This window comes from Aythya fuligula, chromosome Z (assembly GCF_009819795.1).
Source record: "Aythya fuligula isolate bAytFul2 chromosome Z, bAytFul2.pri, whole genome shotgun sequence".
Classification (NCBI taxonomy): Eukaryota; Metazoa; Chordata; class Aves; order Anseriformes; family Anatidae; genus Aythya; species Aythya fuligula.
This window is the reverse complement of record NC_045593.1, coordinates 8,585,136-8,607,156: the sequence shown is the minus strand read 5'-3', so window position 1 is coordinate 8,607,156 and position 22,021 is coordinate 8,585,136. Positions and strand designations below refer to the sequence as shown.

At 43.6% G+C, this 22,021-nt stretch overlaps 1 protein-coding gene across 1 annotated transcript; it reads right to left on the bottom strand.

The window, feature by feature from the left end:
* Nucleotides 1–1,772: 1,772 nt before the first annotated feature.
* On the bottom strand, nucleotides 1,773–21,830 carry TPGS2 (tubulin polyglutamylase complex subunit 2). The gene is made up of 7 exons (XM_032206291.1): nucleotides 21,698–21,830; nucleotides 18,124–18,203; nucleotides 10,519–10,606; nucleotides 7,993–8,124; nucleotides 6,236–6,349; nucleotides 4,570–4,730; nucleotides 1,773–3,263 (listed from the first exon to the last, which is right to left on the bottom strand). Exons 1-7 carry the CDS (start codon nucleotides 21,765–21,767, stop codon nucleotides 3,021–3,023), a joined length of 888 nt encoding a protein of 295 aa, XP_032062182.1. The 5' UTR covers nucleotides 21,768–21,830; the 3' UTR covers nucleotides 1,773–3,020.
* Between the last annotated feature and the right edge of the window lie 191 nt (nucleotides 21,831–22,021).

Here is a 22,021-nt window from a genome sequence, read left to right as displayed (position 1 = left end):
CGAAGTCGAGGTGGACACATGCACTGACAGCCAAAGGGTAACCATGTGGGTAAGGGATGTGCAACAGCACTGCTGGAGCACACACGTTTCTCACCCTGCAGGTGGAGAAATGAGAGAGTAGCTTACAATAAATCTATTCTGCTTAACCAGACAAACAGGGTCTCTAAGACACTGGGCACACCTGAGTAGGCTAGAGCTGTCTATGACCTGAAGAAATTACTCAATCTCCCTGAGCAAAAATCTACCAAAAAAAAGAAAAAAAAATCACATTCTGGAGAAAAAGTACAGCTACAAGACTTCAGTTACCTGTAAGTTCACAGCAATCAAAATACAAAATCCAACAGGGTTAGAATTAAAAATTAGTCCTACACAGTGGCAGAAACAACTTAATTGAAGAAATTTTGATCTGGACTATTCTTTTTGTAAGAGATAGGAGATATTACATTGATGAATCATGAGATTAGATTTGTTTCTGTTTGCTAAATCTGCCACCGTATCTATGATCCAGTTTGTTAGAACAGAGAAGAGCAAAGGTGGTCTGAAAAAGAAACCTGGTGGCTTTTTTTAAAATTTTTTTAATAATTTGTTTTCTTTTTGGTCTAAATACTAAGGAAGCACTAGCAAATTAGTAAATTACAAGGTCTCCTGAATCCTGGTATGACATGCTGGAACAGGCTGCTGTGTTTTGTGCTATGCTGGTGTGATGGAACCAGGTGTGTTACTGATGAGTGAGACTTCAACTACCAACTTATGACAGGGTTCAGACAACTTCTGTGGCAGCATCTCCAAACACTGGGAAAACAAACAATCAAAAAAAAAATCAGAAAACCAGCAAAACCTTTTGTCTACTCTGAAAGCAAGAATAACATGGGAAGATACTGATGTACTCCTTGCATGAATTCTGCCACCTCCATCTGACTGAGGAAATAGGCTTGCAAGTTTGGAGCATCGTTGGAGTAAATGTAAAACATTGTCAGAAGCTGCCTGTCCCCAGGCTAACATTTCTGGGGGCTAACATTTCAGTGATAAGGCTAACATTTCTGGGGGCTGCTTAAGCAAGTACGTTCCATATATCAAGCGTATGACTGTGGTTCCGGGGCTGGGTACCACAAAGACACAACACAGGACTCCACTGTAGGAAATGACAGAATATCACTGTTTCACAGAATTATGAAAACTGGCACTTACTGGCTTTAACAATCATTCACATTACGCTATTAAATGGACTATTACTGTATTACTGTCACATGGGGGTGGATGGTAGGTGTACTGACATCTCTGTTTCTTCATTAGAGTTGACCTTTATTAGTAGAGCAGCCCCAGAAGATCTTTACTTGGCACAAGGTGCACATCAGCCTAAGAGGGCTGAAGAGCATTAAAGGATTTTTCTCTTGTGCCGGGGGATGGCGGAGGGCAGCTGCTAGGCAAGCCCTGGAAGGCTCTTTGAGCATTGACAGTGGTCCCTGGGTAAGTGCTGGAAGCCAGCAAAACATGTTAGAGTGAGGCTGGATGGCTCCAGAAATTTTGAACAGTGAACATACAATGGAAATAGAAAAACTAGTTCACAGAGATGAAGAGACTTATCTGTGTGATAAACTGGGAACTTCGTAAAAGCTCAAGGTGGGATCAGCTTAAAAGACACTGTAACCTATCTCAGTGTGAGATTCTGCACTGCATTAAAACAAAGCCAATCCAGCCTGCACTCTGTTGTTACTGTGCATCCTTGTGCATGTGCTACCAAAGGCATCTTCAAATACTTAATCACTCTGGAGGAAAATATTTAAATCTTTATTAAAATACTATTAAGCGCTTACAGGGCGGCTTCATCTTTCTGAAGGCCATACAAACACTTGCAAAAGCCTCACAACGTCCCTGTGAGGTAGTTTGGTCGTATGTAATTATATGACTGCTTCACAAATAAAAGATGCTGCTCTTTAAATAATCAAAGCTGAGTTGGAGATGGTGACTTTTATTTCCCTGCTTAGGCACAAAACGGGTTGTTTGCTACCATGCATCTTCAGCATATTTAAGAGGACAGAATGGCATATAAGTGTATTGGAAACAGATGCAACTGAAAATCAGCAGTGAATGGGTTAAAGTGCAGTTCTACCCTGAAAACTTCCAGTACAGAAAACAGCATCAGGGGCTTGTAGGGCTGCAGGATCTCAGTGGCCCCTGGTCAGATCCTGCCTAATTAACAAGTGACAAAGGCTGAATGCTCGGGTTGCAAACGAATGTGTAACAGACCAGAGGGTCCTCCTGGCTTACAGGACTCTAACACCACAGACCCACCTGCAGCTGCCCTGGCTGAGCAGTTCCCACAACACCAGAAAGCAAAGGCAACAAGGGACCTTGCAGCTTCTGGCTGCTCAAAGGAAAGGACACCACATGGGTGTCGTTACCTGAAAAGCTACGGCACAAAGGCCAAGGAGTGGTCTGGGTTGTAAAAGCAAGTGCCAGGCCAACACAGAGATATGGAAGCCCCAGGTCCCACTGCACTGTGAATCTCAGAGCAGGAGTTGGAAGCAGAACAGGGAAATGCAGTTTGAGTCTGTCTGAAGTGGAAGATACTTCTTTGTTCCGTGGGTTCCAGCCTGCTCCCATAGCATGCAAGGTCAGGACAGGTTTCTTTCAAAGGAGATAGCAGAAATGTCCTTATGCTGTAATTCAGCATGAGTGGTCCATTAAAGTAACAGTGACTTACATTTACTTTCATTTCACTGCTGTAGTTGCACAGGAATAACAGCTTCCCCACAGAGCACCGACATCAAGGGCTTATTCATGCCCTCTGGAAAGTGCATACTCGAAGGGAATTAAGGGAATTAAATCAGTGTCTCAAGGTTTTTCTCAGAGTTGCCTGGAACTACATCCCTCCCACGTCAAAGTACATCGTGGTTATATTTCATGCAAACACTGCAGTGCGTTTTCCATGGGCACATCTATTCATGCACAAGGAGCTTGGTCTGAATCGCTGAGACTGCATCAGAGCATATCAAAGCTTATTGCAAATGCTGCTGGGGTCAGATCTGGGGGTCTCGCTTCTTTGAAGAATTCCCAACTAGCGAGGATGTCTTGGAGGAGGTCATGCCAGTGTGGCTCTTTTGGGCCCCTGCTGGCTGGGAGGGTGGTTTCTTTTTCATCACTGGAGTTTTGTTCTTGCTTTTAAATACCTTGTTGGGGTCCAGCTTGTTCACAAAGGAATCAGCTTCTTCAGAGAGGAGAGCTGTGTTGATGGTTATAGGTTTATACATGTTAAACCATTGCTGAAAGACAGGATGGTGGGGAAGGAGGAGGTTAAAAATCAAACTGCAATTAGACATTTTCTGCCTGTTCCTCTTCACCCCAGAGCCCTGATTTTAATCATACACCACATAACAGTTAGCAGTTTACAGGACAAGGCAGAGTGCCCTGTGATAAGGATACGCAAGACACAGCTACAGCCCTGGAGCTGTCGCACATTCCAGACAGGGAAGAGGAGAACCAGACACAAACCTAAAACTACCTTTCCTGCAGTGTAACTCCTATCAGGAGGAACTCCTGACTTAAAACACAGGAGGAAAAGTAAAAGGGAGGGGATGAAACTAAACCACTTTCATTTGGGTTCAGAGAAGCAGAAAAGATTAAAAAGACTGGAATGCAAAAGTGCTTATAAAATGGAAAAAAGCTAGTTACACTTACCAAAAAATAGCTTCCCACCCTCTCTACACATACAATGTTGCTGATTTTGTTTTAAACTCTTTACAGAAAGGATTTTGTATTTGTTTCTCTTCTGCTTGATTTTATGTCTAGAATATTGTTCTTTTTCATTCCCATATGCCCCCCACACCATTATGCCCTGAAGTTCCCATCTCTCAACGTTTTTCCTATCAATTTGCCATTGATGAAGTCGGGAAATGAAACAGTAGGGGTTATAGTACCACAAGTCCCTCTGACACCATCCTCAGTAAAGTATTTAAAAAGATAAGCAGAAAATCAATACCAAAATGCATACAGCAATCTGTTCATGTATTGCTTAATGGAAAAGGGCTCTAATATACCATCCTTAAAGACCTTCACAAATGATAATGACATACTAGGAGGATTTGAACTAATAGAGGCTGCAAATGATTAGGGAATATATGAATAATTTCACCAAGATTTGTGACTATAATAAAATGTTCTAGCAAGAAAACTACAAAAAGGCAGAGCACAGACACATGCTATTGTACCACGCACCCAGCCCTGACTAATAAAGTAGAGCACAGTATGACAGGGAAGACACCAGGAACACAGGGCCAAATTCTGCAGCCATTGGTAGATAGAAGTCGGCAGTGATTTTAGTGAATTGTTTCTATGCATGCACAGGGCTGAGGCAGAGACCACGGAATGTCATGCTGGTAATACAGCTGCCTTGTCTGTGTTAAGAGGAAGACACTCACCAAGACGTGCCAGGCCTTGCCAGTGTGCACAGACATTGCCCAGGCTTATGTGCTGTGCTCTGCAGTAGTACCAGCTCTATTCCCTGCAGCAGTACCAGCTCTATTCCCTGACCTCACACAACGTGGAAGCTGGGTTAGGGTAAATCCTTACCTTGGCCTGGGGGCTCACCCCATAGCTGGTGAAGGCATACTGCCACTGTGGGAGACCCAGGTGAGTGATGAGCAGGCGGTAGTAGGCTGTGAAGGTTTTGGTGAGGAAATGCCAATACAGAGCTCTGTCCAGGAACCATATCTCTGTGTCTGGGGAGACAACTAGAACCAACCAAATTATGTTGTTGCTTTGAGGTGATAGGAGATCAACCCCTGGCCCAACGTCAAGTGGGAGACAAAACATGCTTATGGGAAAGGTTGCACCTTCTAAAACACAGCGTCCCTGACTAACATAGGTGATTATCCAGAGGGAATGTGGTTTAATGGTTAAGAGCACAGGGGCTGAAAAGGTCTTGGTTCTGCTCCCAGAATCACGCAACAGCCATTACAGTCACTTTCCCTGCTGTAAAACAGATGCAACTCGGGACCAACACTCTACATTCAACACACTTGGACAACAGCAACTTTGCAGTGTAAGTTACAAGCATTATTACAGCCAACTTTTATCTGCCCCACAAAATAAAAACAAGAACTGAATTGTCAGTCATCTGGATTACTGAGCATAGAGTCCAGAGTCCGGAAGTCATAGGAGAGTACGTACTGCCAACAAAAACACATTTTACAAAATCCTTCCGTGGTGATAAAATCCTGCTCTGGTGGCAACATCTTTTGAAGAAACCACCATCAGATTACTAGCGTAAAAGGAAGAGATCTTTCTTGGGAAACTGAGGTGCTGAAAATTGTCAGTTAAACACACCACCTCCCATGCTGACATCAACACTTATAAACAGTGCTGCCTCTCCTTGCTCAGATCATCCAGGTTTTCAGCGTGTGCTGAAATCACTACCTCTGGAAGCAGGATGACAGGTAAGAAGTTTCTGCCCTGGGAGTTCAAGTCACACCCAATTAAAACACAAGATAACAACCACAGGCCTTTTTCTTAAGAACAAGTATCCCCCAACTGCACACCCCCACACAGTGTACATGCACGTACGTGCACACACACCTAGTGACCTGTGTACTTTGACAGATGACAGCTACTTGAGAAGTGACCTGTATGTTTCACTGATCCCTGATTGAGAACAACTGTCTGCGTATCTTTCAGAAGGAACAGCTCAGCTTACGTCTTTCACTCTGCTTTTCAACCTCCTGCCACCAAATGTTGACCTACTTAGCACCTGGAGGCTCTGCATCCACTTACACGGTGGCTGAAACAGTCTAAGCCCATCTGAATGAGACGAGGACCTTTTTGTCATTCATCCTTTGCTTCTAAGCAGACACCCTTCTCATCAAAATGTAAACAAATTCTTCTAAGACATGCAAGTAACCATAAATATGTTAGTGGCTGAAGTCTAGCTCTCCACATTATTTCAACATAATTGCTTGCAGGTCATACATGACTGCTTTCCTGGGTCAGTACGCAAGCATGCTATGCATACAGAAATTCTAAGTTATAACTCAGACTCAAACATTAAAAGGAAGGAAGATGTAAACTCCAGCTAAGCCACTGTTATGGTGTAGACACTGAGTTCAGCAGAGACAAGAAGTCTCAGTAAGTGTTCATCTATAAATTGCAAAGGAGATCAGAAATGTAAGATGATTCTACATGAGGCTTCCAGGTATAATCTGAAAAAAGAGATGGCAAACTTTGCTCTTTTTAGTCTTACCTGGTTTAGCGTGCTTATAAACAAGGCAAACTTTCCCATTCCCGTTGCATGGGTCTAATTCAAAGATAAGACTACGAGAATCAAAGTGTGGCTTCTCGGGTTTGTCTTCATCACCTGAAAACAGAAAAAAAAACACATTTATTGAAACATGTTTGGAGAACTGACTGTGACTCAGCTGCAAAGAGTCGATCTATTTTGTAGTTATTTATAAATCAGCTGAAGAAGAACTAAAGCAAACCATTATATTTATACTTCTTTGAAAGGATTAAAGTCCAGATACAGGGAAAGAAAGAGACATTTTAAGTCTTCAGTAGGAAAACAAATCACAGAATCAAAAACAGATGGCTGAAAAAAACACATCAAGTTGCCTTGTAGTCCTTCCCTGGCATAAGACAGGATCACAGAATCAGCTTTGTGGATGTCACTTCTGACACCTTATCTTTTCTTCCAGTGTACAATGTCACAATCTCCAGGCAGCCAACCCAAATGCATTGATATCACTGAGAAGTTTTCCCCATGTGGATCCTGAATCCTCTTTGCTGCTGAAGTCCTCTATTGTGTTCTATCCACTCTCCTTTTTTTGCCCTACATTCTTATTTTCTGGAAAGATCAGAGAGAACTGTTCTTTTTCTGTTGACACAAGACTTTGATGAACTTGGAGATGTATACATTTCTTCATACATTCCAGTGTGACATCTGCCTCCTTCTCAACAGCCACAGATTCTGACTCTCATTAAACTTGTGGCACAAAACCATCACAGAGCCTTTCTACAGGACCATTTTGGGACTGTGGAGCTGTAAATTCTTGAGGAATACAATTTTGAATTTTAATGCTGCTGAAGAAGAAGGGAGACACAAGAGTTGTACCCTTCTGAAGAGTTATCTGTGAAAATCAGGATGAGAAGTCTTACAGGAATTTAAACTTTTCTCAATGCACCTTATAAGGCCATCAGTGGAAGTCCAAGTGGCTAAATGGAAGCAGAATCTGGCCCATTTCACTACAATGGATAGAAGACCAGGACTGTTGACAAACTGGAATGTACAAAAGAAAATTTCAGATGCATTTAGAGGCTACAAAAGCTACAGAATTCAGAAATAAGACTGTGAAATCAAATAGCAATTTTTTTAAGGAGTTGGTATGACACCTGGCGTTGTTCTTGTCTTACTTCTTCCAGTCTTGTTAGACTGTAAGAGGTCTGGGCTTTCTTTTCTTTTTCATTTTCTTTCCCCTCTCCAAACCACAGGATGCCCAGCATGTCCAGGCAGTCTGGAAATGCACATTTTCCAGTGTCACCTCACACTTCAATGTACTTACCAGAGTTGCTTTTCCAATTCCAAAGAGCATATCCAGCTGCGTATTCACTACCAAGACCAAACTGTTATCTTTTGTTCATATAACACCATAAGCACACAAAGATTTTACAAGTTGAATCACTGGAGGAGGTTTTGGTTACAAATGTAAAAAGGGAAAAGACAGAACAGGAGGACAGATGGACTGTTAAAAGAGTACAAAAATAATACTAGCAACTGGCAGAGTTAACAATACCTGTCAGATTTACTGAAAACATGTCCACATCTTAAGGCTGTAGGGGACTAGTAGGATGTATAGTAGCGATGATTCCAGGAGAGACAAAAACCACATCTACATGGAGTGACCTTTTCTGGTGCCACATCCACATGCTATATGGTGAAAGTATCCTAACAGAGCAAAAGGGATGAGGCAGGGCACACATTCCAACCTGTTAACAGGACCTTACCTTCCTCATCTGAGTCATCTTCCAGGTCAGCAAGACATGGTGCATTCGGCAAGGCGTACATGGAGGAACCCCCAAGCCGACAAAGCTTTGAGATACTGTTAATCACCATGGAGCCCAGGGGCATCGGGGTATCTGCAATAAGACTGACCATTAATTACATTCAATGGCAGGAAAGCATAGGAAGTACTGCTTTTTCTCCAAAAATCTACTCAATCTCTTCTAAAACAGGGTGTGTAGAAGAGATGCATATGCCTAAGGGGCCTGTACACTTAACCAAGCCAGGCTCCATAATAGTGATTTTTTTTTTTTTTTCCAGACAACACCAGGTCATCAGCTCTTGCTCTACTGCAGGACCAAGGAAATTTCAACTCAAAGGCTTTTATTTATTTTATCTGCTATAATCTGGGATAGGAGAGGAAGCAGTACTCTTGACACCATCTCAGAGCTGTGCACGTGAGAACTGCACTGCTGACTAGGCCGGTGTTGCAGTGGTTAGCCCAGTCCTGTGAAACTGGCTCTTAAACATCCTGGCTAGCTACCGCCACCCCCCCAACACTCTTTTCCCTGCTGCTGTCCTTTCTGCAAGGAACCACCGCACCCATTTACAACGCACTGGGTAGCTTGCCCTCTTATATACCCCATCTGCTGAGGATGTCCTCTCGAATCCTACTCCAACACAGGTTTTCAACAGTGTGGCAACACATTGGTGCTCCTGAGAAAATGTTTGAGGACTTGCTACATGTCTCCTTCTGAGGACCAATACTGTCACTGGACATCAGGTCACAAGCACCCATTCAGCCACATGCCAGCATGAAAGGCCTCAGAAGGCACAGTGCAGGCTTGCTCAAACAAGGCAGTTATGTGAGCTGCTTGGTCTTTGTGCGTTTGTGTGCTTTTTGTGCCACATTATTCAGAGGTCATGACACACTAAATCCCACTTGAAACATGATGGGACTTCAGTACAGGTGCTACAGCTCTGATGTCTGAAATGAAATCCCACTTTGTGAGGAAGATTCCTCTATTTGAGACTCTCTCTTGATGCCAGCAGTGTTTATAGCCCAATCTGACAACCTGGCTATTAGGTAATGAGAGCCAAGAGAAGACTCAGTGTGCCCAACTCTTGTCAAACAAGGACAGATAATGAAGCTCGGTCCTGCTCTCCCTTCTGCCACTAACTCCAGAGATAATTCCAGTGAATGGACTTTAGCTAGTGGAAAAGTAGAATCAGGCTCAGGCCTTGCAATTCTGGAGGCTGGTGATAAACTTGGTATGTATGGTATAAGGCAATTCCCTGATGCATTATTTCTTGTTATCTCCGCAAGGTCTTGTCTTTGTGGCTGACTAATGTAAACGGCGTGACCTCTGCTCAGGTGCCTGACTGGTCTGGCTTCTATTAACTGAGAAATGAGAACTATGTGAGAAGCAGAAAAACAACTTTAAAAAGAAATAAATCATATGTTCCATCTTAGCTGGGTTGGGTAAAGATGTAACTAACTAAGAAGACAGATAGGCTTTCCTAACTGTCATGATCTTTACAGCCTCTCTCTTTCTGGCCCATGATGGGAACAGTCAGATGACTTCAGTAGATTCATTTTTCTCAAATTAAAGCCACCACATGGAGTGGAGAGACACTGAAGATACTAATGATGTGAAGGGTTTTCTACAGCACTCCTTATGGTTCATACTCCAATGTGTAATTGACATGTTTATGTGGTAGAGGACAGTCCTTTCCTCATACTGCAGAAATGGAAAAAGAGAGAGGGATTATTTTGTTAACACAAGGTCCCAATTCTGGCCTTTTATTCAGTTTGCCATTTTAAATGGAGTGCATATCATGTCTCTCTGGATTGCGCATATATATATATATATATATATATATGCAAATACACACACTTTTAACGAGAAAGCAGCATTTTCTGATGGTGACTCCTCTTACTGCCTTCTGATGGGATAATGTGCTAGAGCTGCTTCTCTCTCCATGAACCACAGAGGGAACCCAGGTACTAGATTTAAACAACATACCTAAATCTGGGTGTCGACAGATGGCCAGTGTATTTATTACGGAATGGTTTTTATGTCATTCAGCCTTGTTTAGTTTCTAGACAGTGTTTGGTGTACATCTCTCCTGTAGAAGTCCAGCATGTGCAAACAACAGGTTTTGCCCTGTTGCAAAGACAGGGACTTCTGATATGCACTCATACTTTTTTTCACTTCATCAAGACATTTCTAAAATCGCCTACAATACAATGCAGATCTGCACTCACTTACTGAATCAGAGATCAGTTTTCTAGTGACTGATCAAGCTCTCTAACAGACAAAGTACTTCTTTTTTTTTCAAGTTAAGGAATGGTGCTAATTTTTCATTCGAAATGACTTGATGCGTGTGCATGACTCTTGCTCAGACTAACACACGATGCTGACGTGTGTTGAATGCAAAAAGAAAGTTTAAAACTAAAGAGATTCTGCACAGACGAGACTGTCTGCAAATAAATGAGGGTATCAGGAGAGAGGAACACATGGACTCACCATCAGTCTTCACACTCCAGGTCATCTGGAAGCCATCGGTCATGAGATAGAAGTTCTTTAAATCCTCTGGCAACACGCAGGAGTTTTTCTGCAAATCACAAGAGGCCCCGAGTGTTATGGGAAAATACAGAACATAACTCAAACACACAGAGCAACTAAATATTAGTACAGAAATATTTGCCACAAAATGTTTTGCTCAACTCCAAGATGACTCAAATCAGGTCAACCTTAAAACTTGAGAGAAAACTGTACATTTCTTGAGTCTGTGCTACTGTATTAACAAAGATGATGAGAGCAAATTTCACAAAGAGCAGTCTGTCATCAGAAGGTGATTACAGGCTGTTCCCCGAATGAGACAACCCACCATCCTGTGATACTAACCACTTCTTCAGGATCACAGGCACAAGGACAACCAGCTTCTTCATACATCTTTATGGCTTACAAGAACAGCGTTTTGTTTTAAGTGAAATCAGACTAAGCCTACCTGCTTCACTAAAGCATGTATAATAGTAGAACAAAGATTCTTTTTTCTTCTGAGAGCTTTCAGTTCCAAGTAGGTGAGAGACGCACAGACTCAACAGTTGCCCATACTCAGGCAGGTTTCACATTTCACTGAACAGTATGCGTGTGAAAACACAAAGAGCCAGTCTCACAAATGTGCTGGCCTGGTTTCATCCCACCAAACTTTGGCACTGAGCTGGGACTCCAAAGCGTGCCTCCTTCTGAGCCAACCGTGAAAGAGGCACTTGCATTGAGCTGTTAAGAGTGTTTCTAAGACACAAGATCCTTCTCCTATGCCTACCTTCACTGTGGAAGAAACCTTTCTTAACTCGGACACTCAAGCAACAAATATGAAGGAGGGAGGATAAAGGCTTAATCCTCAGAACAACAAGAAGCCTACAGAACTATAGCCAGCTGCAGGTACTGCTCCTGTGACGGGAGAGGGTGCAGACCAGTGACCCTTCACTCCCACTGATGTGGCGAGAACACAAAATGAAATGGTATAGAAGCATGTCAGTTTTAAGAAGACAGGCAACATGTATGGTGAAAGGACTTACCGGTTGCTTCGTCTGCAGTTGTTTTAGTGAAAAAAAGTCTATAGAAGATTGAGGTGAGTTCACATTTAAAGCATCAACTCAAGATTCCATGAGAATAGGACCTGAAAACTCAAGAGTTTAATTACTAAGAAGTTTGAAAAGATGAGCTGTGTGTGTCTAGCCGAATCTTTAAAGTCTCCAGTGATGCTAGTTCCAAAATTTGTGATTTGTCCCAGAGCTGCAGCATCCTCCTTAAGGAAAAGTTTTCCTAACTGCAGTATGAATCTCCAAGTTGCAACTTGTGGTCATTCTCCCTTTTCAGTGCTTTTAAACCTTCTCAGAAACAAAGACATAAATTACCCTTTTGGGGTTCAAACTCCAGCATTAAACCATTTAAAAACATACATCTGAGACCTGTATATAATCATAGGACTCAGGGAGCCATCATTTACAGGGAAAACAAACAAATAACATGAGATTTGCAACATGGCATATCTGACTCGAGTGCTTCTGTGATGGGATTTCCAGCCTTTTTCAAAAAAAAAAAAAAAAAAAAAAAAAAGAGGTCTACTTCTTTCTTTCATTAAGGCCATTTAAGAGATACCCTTTTGGATATGGCCTGCTCTTTGTGCAGTGGGTTTGACACTCAGAACAAGAAAATACAAAAATACAAACTTTAAGAGCATTTAAAGCTCAGCAGTGCTGTCCCCCACATGAGCTTATCACGCCACAGATCCAGATGTTATTCGGGTAGGTATTCCTAACTTGGCCTCAGAGGCCTAGATGAATTTCAGAGCAGCTACAGACCTGCTTTGGAGAAAACAGGTGTCACACTAACAGCTTTCCAACACCATCCCGCTGCTGGGACTGGATTTGTAACATCCTCAGAACAGTGATCAGATTCTTCCCCATGTCTGCAGCCCATGCATATCCAGTTACCTGCAGATTTTTCCTCAACGCCTCTCTCCAGCAAGAGCCACCTCCTACCTGTGCATTTAGCTGCTGTGCTGGCTTCTGGTCTTCAGTGACTGGTATGAAGAAGGAAAGGTTCTGGCCTCCTCCTGTCCACATCCCTTCCCCACCTAAGGATCTGGGCAGCCTATTCTTTGAGTTGTTACAGTCTCTGTCCCCTAAGCTGTGGCATAGACACAATGCAGGAACCTGTATCTCACCCCCAAGCTTCACTCCTGCATGATAAATAATGCACTTTCTGGGCATATCCATTTATGCCTTCAGCTGACAACTGACAAGTCCTAGATACTAATGGCTTTGCAGCTTGCAAGAGGGCACTTTGCTTTACCCAGCCCATCAGCAGCCTGTCACTAACACAGTGTTTTCCTAACCCAGCTTGCCAAAATCTCCAGAGGTGACAGCTACTGAAGCAGAGAATCTGATACTACAGAAACTTTGCTTTGAGAAGACCTTAAGATCATCTGATAAGAGCCTGCTGATGGCCAAGGGCCTGGTGGTAAGTTTCAGAAGATTACTAAACCACATGGATATATCTGAAGTTCTTCAAATGCCTTTAACAAACACACCTTCTTCTGTGGGTTCTCCTCAGCACTAAATATTTACAGTTTCATGCTGTACTTTCACCACTTCTAATTTCAAGCTGTAGCTACAAGCACAGTGACTAGGTTTAAAGCTATGAAGAAAATATGACAGACCTGCTACAAAGCCTCAGAAGAGCAGAAATGTTTACATAGCACTTTTAAACACACACTCCCCTTTCCCCCCATTTTTACTAATCTATCCCAGCAGAAAAAAAATAATATATGGGATATATATGGGAATATCTCTCTTGGTTTTGGTGGGTGTCTCTCTGTAAGTGGGAGAACCAGATCCATTGGGATGACAGGTCCCTGCACAAAAATCATGTCTGGAAAGTCCTTCTACTCCGAATCCTCCTTTTTCTGGAAGGAACCTGCTACATGTACGTGTTTCTCCAGCTGGCCACCCTCTCCACTAACATGTCCCCTCATTTGACTTTCCAAATGCTGGTGGGAAATGCTGTACCAGAGCAGATCTGGTAGAACAGATTAGAAAGCTTTAATACCTTTCTCTCCCATCTGACAGAAAGGACTAATATGTCATGATATGCTTAGCCACATGACTGTGACTTCAGAACAGTGTTTTTTGACAGCAGAGACAGAGAACCAAGCCATTACTGTATAACAAAAATGGCTTCATCTCTAGCAGCTATATTCCCCCTGCTCAACTGGTAGTTTCCAGGGTTGTGATCTCCAGCCCCATAAAACACAATATTCCTAAAAACGTGCCAGAATTTGCTTAACCACAGCCCTGGCAAACAGCCGTTTTCATCCCAGTCATCTGGTTACACTCATCAGCTCATAAAACAGAATATCCCAAGTGCCCAATATGGTGTGTGAGGTCTATTCCTTTTGTTTATTGTCCATAATATCCCCAAATAGTCTCCCAAGAAAGCACAGTCCCTTGAGGATAAAGAATATTAGAAACAGGGAGGCTTTGCTGCCAAGAACTGAACACTGGATCCAGAGGTAAATCACTGACATGCAGCAATTCCCATAAATCAGTATTGAAAGAATGCCTCCCAAGCAAATATCTTAAAGAAATGGATAGCAATCAAAGCATACAGCTCCAGAGAAACCTCTCTGAAAATCCAAACGATTGCTATTCAACTTCTGAGGAGAGGAAGAAAGGATTTATGCCACTTCTCAGGGCTTCCAATTAGGGTACATCAGCAGCCACTTTTCTTTCCACCTGTCTTCATGACCAGCCTACCCTAGCTGACAGGTTAATTTTCGTAACCTACTGAGACTTCCTTTTTGTAGTTTATATGTATAACTCTGATCCCGTTGGGGCTCCCAGAATTTCCTGTCCGTTCCTCTTATGGAGAGGCTGGGGTGGGCCCGATTCCCTGCTGCAGAGAACAGTATGTGGCAGTTCTCGAGGATGATGCTGTGCAGCCAGTATTTTAAATCAGATTATTATAAGGCTCCACAGGAGGAAAATTCTGTACCAGAAACACTAACTGCCTCCCAGAAGTACTTCAGCCTGCTCCCCATTGAGCAGCCTGAAGAACTGTACCTTTCCTTGTGCACTGGTTCTGCTGGCTCCATGTCTGCAGCTCTCCCACCCGCCGTGCCACAGGGCAGGTGGAAAGAGGGCAGATCCTGTGCTCCTGGATGTCAGGCACTGCGGGCTCACCTGGCGCTGAGGGAGGGCATTGCAAAAGGATGGGAAGAAGGGGTCCTGTGGATCTGTGCACCTGCAGGCTGATTTTGGAGTAAAAAGGAGATATGGTAGACACGATGAGGACGGCTTCTAGAATAGCCAGGAACAGTTCCCGGTGGGATTCACATGCAGAGAGCTTCTGAGTCGTTTGGCAGCCTAAAAAAGCCCACATCAGGAAAGCCCCATACTGCCTGCAGGCTTTTTCCTATTTTATTACAGAAAGATAAACCTTTGTAGACAAAGGTCGTAAGAAGAAACAAAAGATTACTCATGTGGAGTTGTAGAATATCAGTGCTCCAGAGCCAGCCGAGGACAGCTTGGACACTTAGGAAGCCAATTAGAGGAACTGGCAAAACGACCTCCTTCATTCTGCGTGCCTTGCTGAGGTGCTGAGCCCTGGGACTCCCAGCTCCCCCTACCAGCTGCAGTTTTGTATTTTTGTAAAGCAAGCCAATGATCTGGGTGACTTATTTCTCCTCCAATTGAGGCAAAAAGGAAATCTAGATCAGCCACTGTCACTGCATATATAGGAGAGTCTCCTACCAATATTTTAGCGCCATGGCTGCTCTTACAAACCGCACGTAGAGGGTAGCAGGGCAGTTGCCAACCAAGCTGTAGGAGTGGGAACTGAATCATAGCAGGATATACAGTTATTAGCACTGGCATTCCAGTGACCTGAAAGCTCTGTCTCTACTCTCCCTTCTACCATTTGTCTCACTCTCTCTGGGAAAAGATAACATCTTCACAGGTCTGAAATACCCAGAATCATGAAAAATTACCTGCTTTCATTCAAATATTTTGAAACACTTTAAGTTTTTGGGAAGTGATGTTACCCACGTAAGTACCTGACAAACACGTATCTTAAATATTTTTGTGAGTGTGCTGATTTCCAACGCAATATTCAGGATTGATTTCAGGTTAGGAGCTCTTTCTGCTTGCCTGTGTCTAAAAGAAAGGCTTGGAAAAATCTCTTCTGTTCTCTTGCTATGTTACTGCACTGTAACCTGTCAAAATGCTCACCTTCTCTTGTAGAGCTCATTGCAGCTGACTGGCGTTCAATAAGCTGTTCTAAGGTTTTAAAACTTCTACCATAGCATCCAGTTAAATACTTGGAAAAAAACAGGCACAGCCCAATTTAATTAACACAGTTGAGTGAGACAAGCAAAAAAATAAAAAATACTGCCAACATTATTAAAGTACAAGTTTAATAATTCATAACTAAAAAGGCTGATTTTTCTTACAAGAGTTTCAGAATACCAGGGATTTTCTCTTGGCAGAAATACGTTTTCTTTGCAAAACTGAAATGGGACTAGAAAAAAAAAATGCTTCTAGAAGAACTGTTTAAATATATATATCTTAAGAGTAGAGATTTTATTTGGTGTGTCTCAATAAAAACATGGGATTTTTTGGGAAAAAAAAAAAAGAGTATAATTTGGGGTATAGTTTAACCATTTTTTCCCTACATTGCATAAAAAGGCCTGCAAATAGTTTCCAAACCAAATATGTAGACGGGAGTTAAAAATACTGTCCATGTCAAGACCGCGTGTTAAAAGCTCAGCCACGGAGAGTGATTATGTGCATTCGTGTTGCCACCTAGTGGCTATGAGAAAACACTGATGAAAGTAACATGAATACGTATACCAAGAGAAGAGAGCTGGGTGAGTTTGTAGAAAAAAGAGGTGCAAGTTCACCCCTGAAGGACCTTGTGAGGTGCTGAATGCCTTGCTCTTAATCATCACTCCAGGACACATTGCAATTGCGTGGACTGTGATAGGTATCAGACTTCATCCCCAAAGCTCATGAAATAAAGGAAAAAATATTTTATCTTTTAATTCAAGAAAGAAGATTTCAAATCTATTCAATACAGCTGGAAACAAAAAGAAAACAGCCAAGTGAACTCCTTTACTGTTAGTAGACCAGTCCAACTGTATCTACTTGATTTTCACCCCTCTTTTCCACAATTAACCTATCTCCTTTACGAGGGGAAGAAAAGCTGAAGTTTTGACAACTTCAGAACAAAGTGTGTTGGGTGAAGCATTTCAAAGCTTGGTTTTACAAGAACAGTTAAAATTTAAAACAAACCTGACATAATTTTGAGGATAAGAAGCGCCTGCAAATAAGAACAACCTGTTCTGGAGAAGCAGTCCTCTTTTCCTTTCCAGAAGAAAAGGAGTGAACCTCACTCTGCTGCTCCCAGACCTGAGATGGCTCACAGCCAGGGTGCCTCACACCTTCCAGCCCTGTAAATCCAACACCTGAACAGCTACAGGAAATCAGGAACCAGTTCACATGAGCCTGAAAAATTGGACATTTCTGCCTGACCACAGTTAGGGGCTACCGTACAAGTTCCAGTAACTAACACAGGTTTCCAATACATGTATTCTGACCTGGATTATTCATAAATATCACTAAGTGGGATAGAATGGTACCAGAACTAGTGCAAGAATTTTCACTACTACTTTGGAAAACAACTGTAAATAGCTAGGTTGTAAAGGGGATGTTATTTGAGGTAGTGGAAACAAGTGCAGTGTCTGGGATAATGTGCATTCGGGAATAGTCAGGGTTGGAGGGAGGACAATTCACTCAACTCCATTCTCTGCCATGCTCCTTCCCAAAGGCCAGTCAGCTACAATTCCTTCCCAACACGTGAGAAATACCTAAAAAGCAGCTATTCTCCCATGGTATGGGACTGACAAATGTATGTATGTCCAAAAAGAGGACTAGAAGTGCCATCTCTGTCTGCCAAAGTCACGCGACAGTATTCAGGAGCACACAGCGTGGTGCAGCGAGGTCAGTGAACAGGGAGCTGAGGTTGCACGTGCTCCTTGTGGTGTTCTAGGACGGGCAGCGGGACGTGCTTTGGCTAAAGGATTGGGTCTGTTAGTCAGAGGACATGGGGGCTATGACAAATAGTGACTAGCTGAGACTAAAAAGAGAAAGGGATAACTGGAATGAACTCTGTGGCTCATTGGTATTTTCCATCTTGATGCCTTTAGCTTTAAAGGCTCTAAGTTAAAAGAGCTTCATTTTGCCTGCAAGGGTCTTGGGAAATACTTTCAGACCTGGGTCAGAGCATTGTCTGTTCTCCACTGAGTCACCACTGCTGCTGACTCCTTCTTAGAGGTGTCACTCTGAGTACATAGACGCTGATGGAATTTCTCTAACAGAACAGGTGCATGAGATAGCCTAAAAACGGAGCAATACCTGATCTACCAAAAGCAAAAAAGGGTTTCACTCTGCATCAACCTTGGTAATAGGTGGTCTCACAAAGCAGCCGTTGCATACGACACTTTCCATGGGCTGCTGTACTCTCAGACCAACCTCGCTGCAGTATTACCAGGAAAATACTCACTTGTTCCCAGGAAATAATTGCGTGGCGCTCCGCTGGCTCCTTCTCCACAAACGTGACTTCAGCAACTCCTGGAGAAGTCTCTAAAAGGAAAAGAGGAGCGTGTTTGCAGCTGGCACGGGTGACAACCAGGCACTGTTAGCCAGACAATTTTGCAAGCTAACTTGACTGACAGCTGGGGAAAAGGCATTAATGACTGCAAACATTGTGCTGGTGACCGAGCAGTCGCTTTCTTTTGTCTGTAATTGTACTCCATGTGTCTTGGCATGAGGATGCCTAGTGCTGCACGAGATGCCATCCTTTGATGGGTTTATAAAAACAAGAGTGCCTCCGTGCGTGCATCTATATATAGACAGATAGATACAGGCGTACATTTTGTATTCAAGGTCTGATCATTTGCAGAGACTTTGTGGAAAACAAAAAGAAGAAAAATTAGCCATGGGTTCCTGGGCAAACTCAAAAGAGCCGAATCCCTGTAAGTGTGCCCTGTGGTTTCAGTCAGGCAGGACGTGCTCAGCTTAACACAAGATACCGCGCAGCGCTGCCATGAATTGTTAACAACCACGTTCCTCAAAGACAGGCACATCTCAGCGCTGGGTTTGAACACACGCAGAATCTGAGCCTGCATGAGCAAACACTGGTCCTTTGGAAGCCCAGCTGGACACATGCAAATCTGTTACAAGCACCGAGCTCATCATTTATAAAAATCATCTCAATATTTTATGGGAAAGAATGCTACATAAATGCAAGATGCTAATCTACGTGGTGCTATCCTTGCAGGTGTGTGACAGTCTCCCTTGCACTTATTATTTTATAATGTTTTACTTCATCTACAGCCAACTGAAATAGTTCCCACTGACTTCATTCACTTTGGATCGGGTCCAGAAAGACTACTTACTTCTTGTTGTGGGAATTGCAAGCCCAGCACACAAGGCGGTAGAGTAGAAGTGATCACTATGCAGGGCTTTCAAGACTGGCTCTGCTGTGAGTGAAAGTATTTGCTCCCGAAGCAGTCACACATATTGTAATTGCTTTCTGATAAAACATACACAGTGCACTAGACAGGAAAGGCAGGCACCAGAGAGCTTTGGTTTGGTTTTTATCTCCAGTTCTGGGCTTTTCATTCCAGCAGTGGTGTTGCCCTTGTCTGCTCTGCTGGTGAAAGAGCAGCACTCAGTTCCCGGAAGTCTGAATGTTGCTTTATTTGCCAGTATTGATTTTTACGTTGTCAGATAATTTAAAAGACAAAGCATAGCACCAGAAAACCAAACTCCAAGTTCAAATAACAATAGTAATAATAGTAGGTCACCTAGATAATCCTTCAGGCCAGAGCAGGGCCCAGCACACAGAAGACTCTCTGATGCCTTGCCAAGTTTCACATCAAATAGTTGGGTGCATGGCAGGGGGATCTGTCTCTTGCTCAAAAGCTTTCCATACGTATTCTGCTTCTAAAGAACCGTGTGGAATCAATGATCTAACCAGCCTTTTCCTTCTAAGCTATGCAAGTCTTATAACAAGTTAAGAGATTATAATAACAGAGTAATTGTTATTTCTGTGATCAAAGAAAACAGCAGGGATGTTTAATTCATCATGCACAAAGGCTTGGCTGGGATGATGGAAGATTTAATATCCTATCAGTCATAGGAAGATGTCTAAGAATAAGCGAGCTGCAACTTCTAAAGAGGTCTGAACCAAATCCAAGATCAAAAGAAAGAGAAACTCCATCTTAAAAGCCCGAATGTTATAATAAAAATATCCTGTGGGTGAGCTGAAGACCACATTTAACAGATGTGTATAAGTACGGACAGGAGCTCTATTAAATATTAAGGAGGAAGAGAAGGATAACTCTGCCCTGGGTTGCTTTTTCCTCCAGATGGAAGAAATCAGGAAGCCAACTAAGTTAGAGAAAAGACACAGGATAAAGCTTGACTAGTTCAGGAGAATGAATTTTCCCAGTTAAAACTATTCTGAATTAAGGTCACAGTAAACTCTGTCCTGCTTTTAGGATATTTCATCCAGAAGCTTCCACAATGCTTTCCAGCATGAAACCCGAAGACCTGATGTAATGGTCTGAGCACAAAGCTGGAGCAGGAACCAATCCTTATGGTAGCACCAGTACTCCCTGCACATCAGATAAACTCTCAGCATCTTTGTGAAACTGATGGAATAGTTAAATTCTTACCTAATAAAGACTGCAAATAGCAAAGTATACACCAGCTCTGGACAATCCTGAACAGCTAGCACCTGCCATTCAAATTTACTCGTGAGCAATCAAACTTTCTGGAATTTGCTATTAGTCACGGAATTTCATCAAACTGAATCGTACTGGGAATGGAAACGGATGCCCCTCTTTTTCCTCCCTTCCAGATCTTCATAACGCTTCTGAGAAATCTCCTGCTTTGCAGGGACTTCCACATATACTAGAATTTTAACAGACACGCAAACAAAAACTCCTACACAGAGTTTGTCTAAAGGAAGATTTGTTTTCAGAAATGGTGCCATGAGCATTTGTTCATAAAGGTATTGGAAAACTGGGCCTCAAGCACCCATTACTGGATGTGCTAAGTTTTGTTGTTTGAAAGGGCTGAGTTTCATTACGAGATCATTTCTACCCTCTGAAAAAGCGTTTCACAAACTCAAGAGTTAAAAACCTTTTAGCTGTTTTTCTGTCATACTTTGCAGGAAAGCACCCACCGGCTTCATGGGACTTACCAGAAGATATTTTGAAGTACGATAGCTCCTAGGGCTGCAAACTACTGAGTAAGGCATAATTTTGATCTAGATACCTTTTGCTAAAGGAAAACTGTAAGAGATTGGTAATGTTCCTCAAAATTTGTAGTTCAGGAACTCGAATTAACATGGTGGCACAGCTTGGATGACTTAACTAGGCAAAGATGTGTGAAACAGCCGGGAGGAGTGGGAAAATGGAGAAAGAACCAGAATGAAAGAACGCAGTGATGGAGTGGGGAGTGCACGGCTGTCACAGGGCTGTGTGGGTTGGAAGAGACCTCAAGATCATCGAGTCCAACCTCTGACCTAACGCTAACAGTCCCCACTAAACCATATCCCTAAGCTCTACATCTAAACGTCTTTTAAAGACTTCCAGGGATGGTGACTCCACCACTTCCCTGGGCAGCCTGTTCCAGTGCCTCACAACCCTCTCAGTAAAGAAGTTCTTCCTAACATCTAACCTAAAACTCCCCTGGCTCAACTTAAACCCATTCCCCCTCGTCCTGTCACCAGGCACGTGGGAGAACAGGCCAACCCCCACCTCGCTACAGCCTCCCTTGAGGTACCTATAAAGAGCGATAAGGTCGCCCCTGAGCCTCCTCTTCTCCAGGCTGAACAAGCCCAGCTCCCTCAGCCGCTCCTCGTAGGACTTGTTCTCCAGGCCCCTCACCAGCTTCGTCGCCCTTCTCTGCACCCGCTCAAGCACCTCGATGTCCTTCTTGTAGCGAGGGGCCCAAAACTGAACACAGTACTCGAGGTGCGGCCTCACCAGAGCTGAGTACAGGGGGTCGGTCACTCCCCCTCCCCCTCCCCCCCACACCCCCCCTTCCCCCCCCCCGCCCCTCACCCAGGATCCTGGTCACGCCCAGCGTGAGCCGCTCCAGGTGCGGGCTGAGCCCGTGCGGCCGCTCCTCCATGCCGGCCCCGCGCAGCGCCCGCTCCGCTTTCTGACCCCTTTTGTCCTTCCTCCCCCGCCGTAGCCGCCGCTGCGCCGCGGGGGCGCTCTGGGAGATGCAGTTCCTCCGGCCGCCCTCCGCGGGCGCCGCGCCTCGCGTGGCCTCATGGGAGCGGTAGTTCAGGAGCCGCGCCGCCCCGCTGGTGGCGCGCTCCGGCGGGACTACCCCTCCCAGAATGCCCCTCTCTTCCGCCCGCCGGCCCCGCCAATGGGCGG

Coding starts and splice junctions, on each gene's coding strand:
- TPGS2 (XM_032206291.1), bottom strand. CDS start 21,767: ATGGAGGAGCGGCCGCACGGGCTCAGCCCGCACCTGGAGCGGCTCACG. Junction 18,204..21,697: donor GGGCGTGACCAGGATCCTGG/GTGAGGGGCGGG, acceptor TTTTCCTTTTAG/AGACTTCTCCAGGAGTTGCT. Junction 3,264..4,569: donor GGGTGAGCCCCCAGGCCAAG/GTAAGGATTTAC, acceptor CCTGTCTTTCAG/CAATGGTTTAACATGTATAA.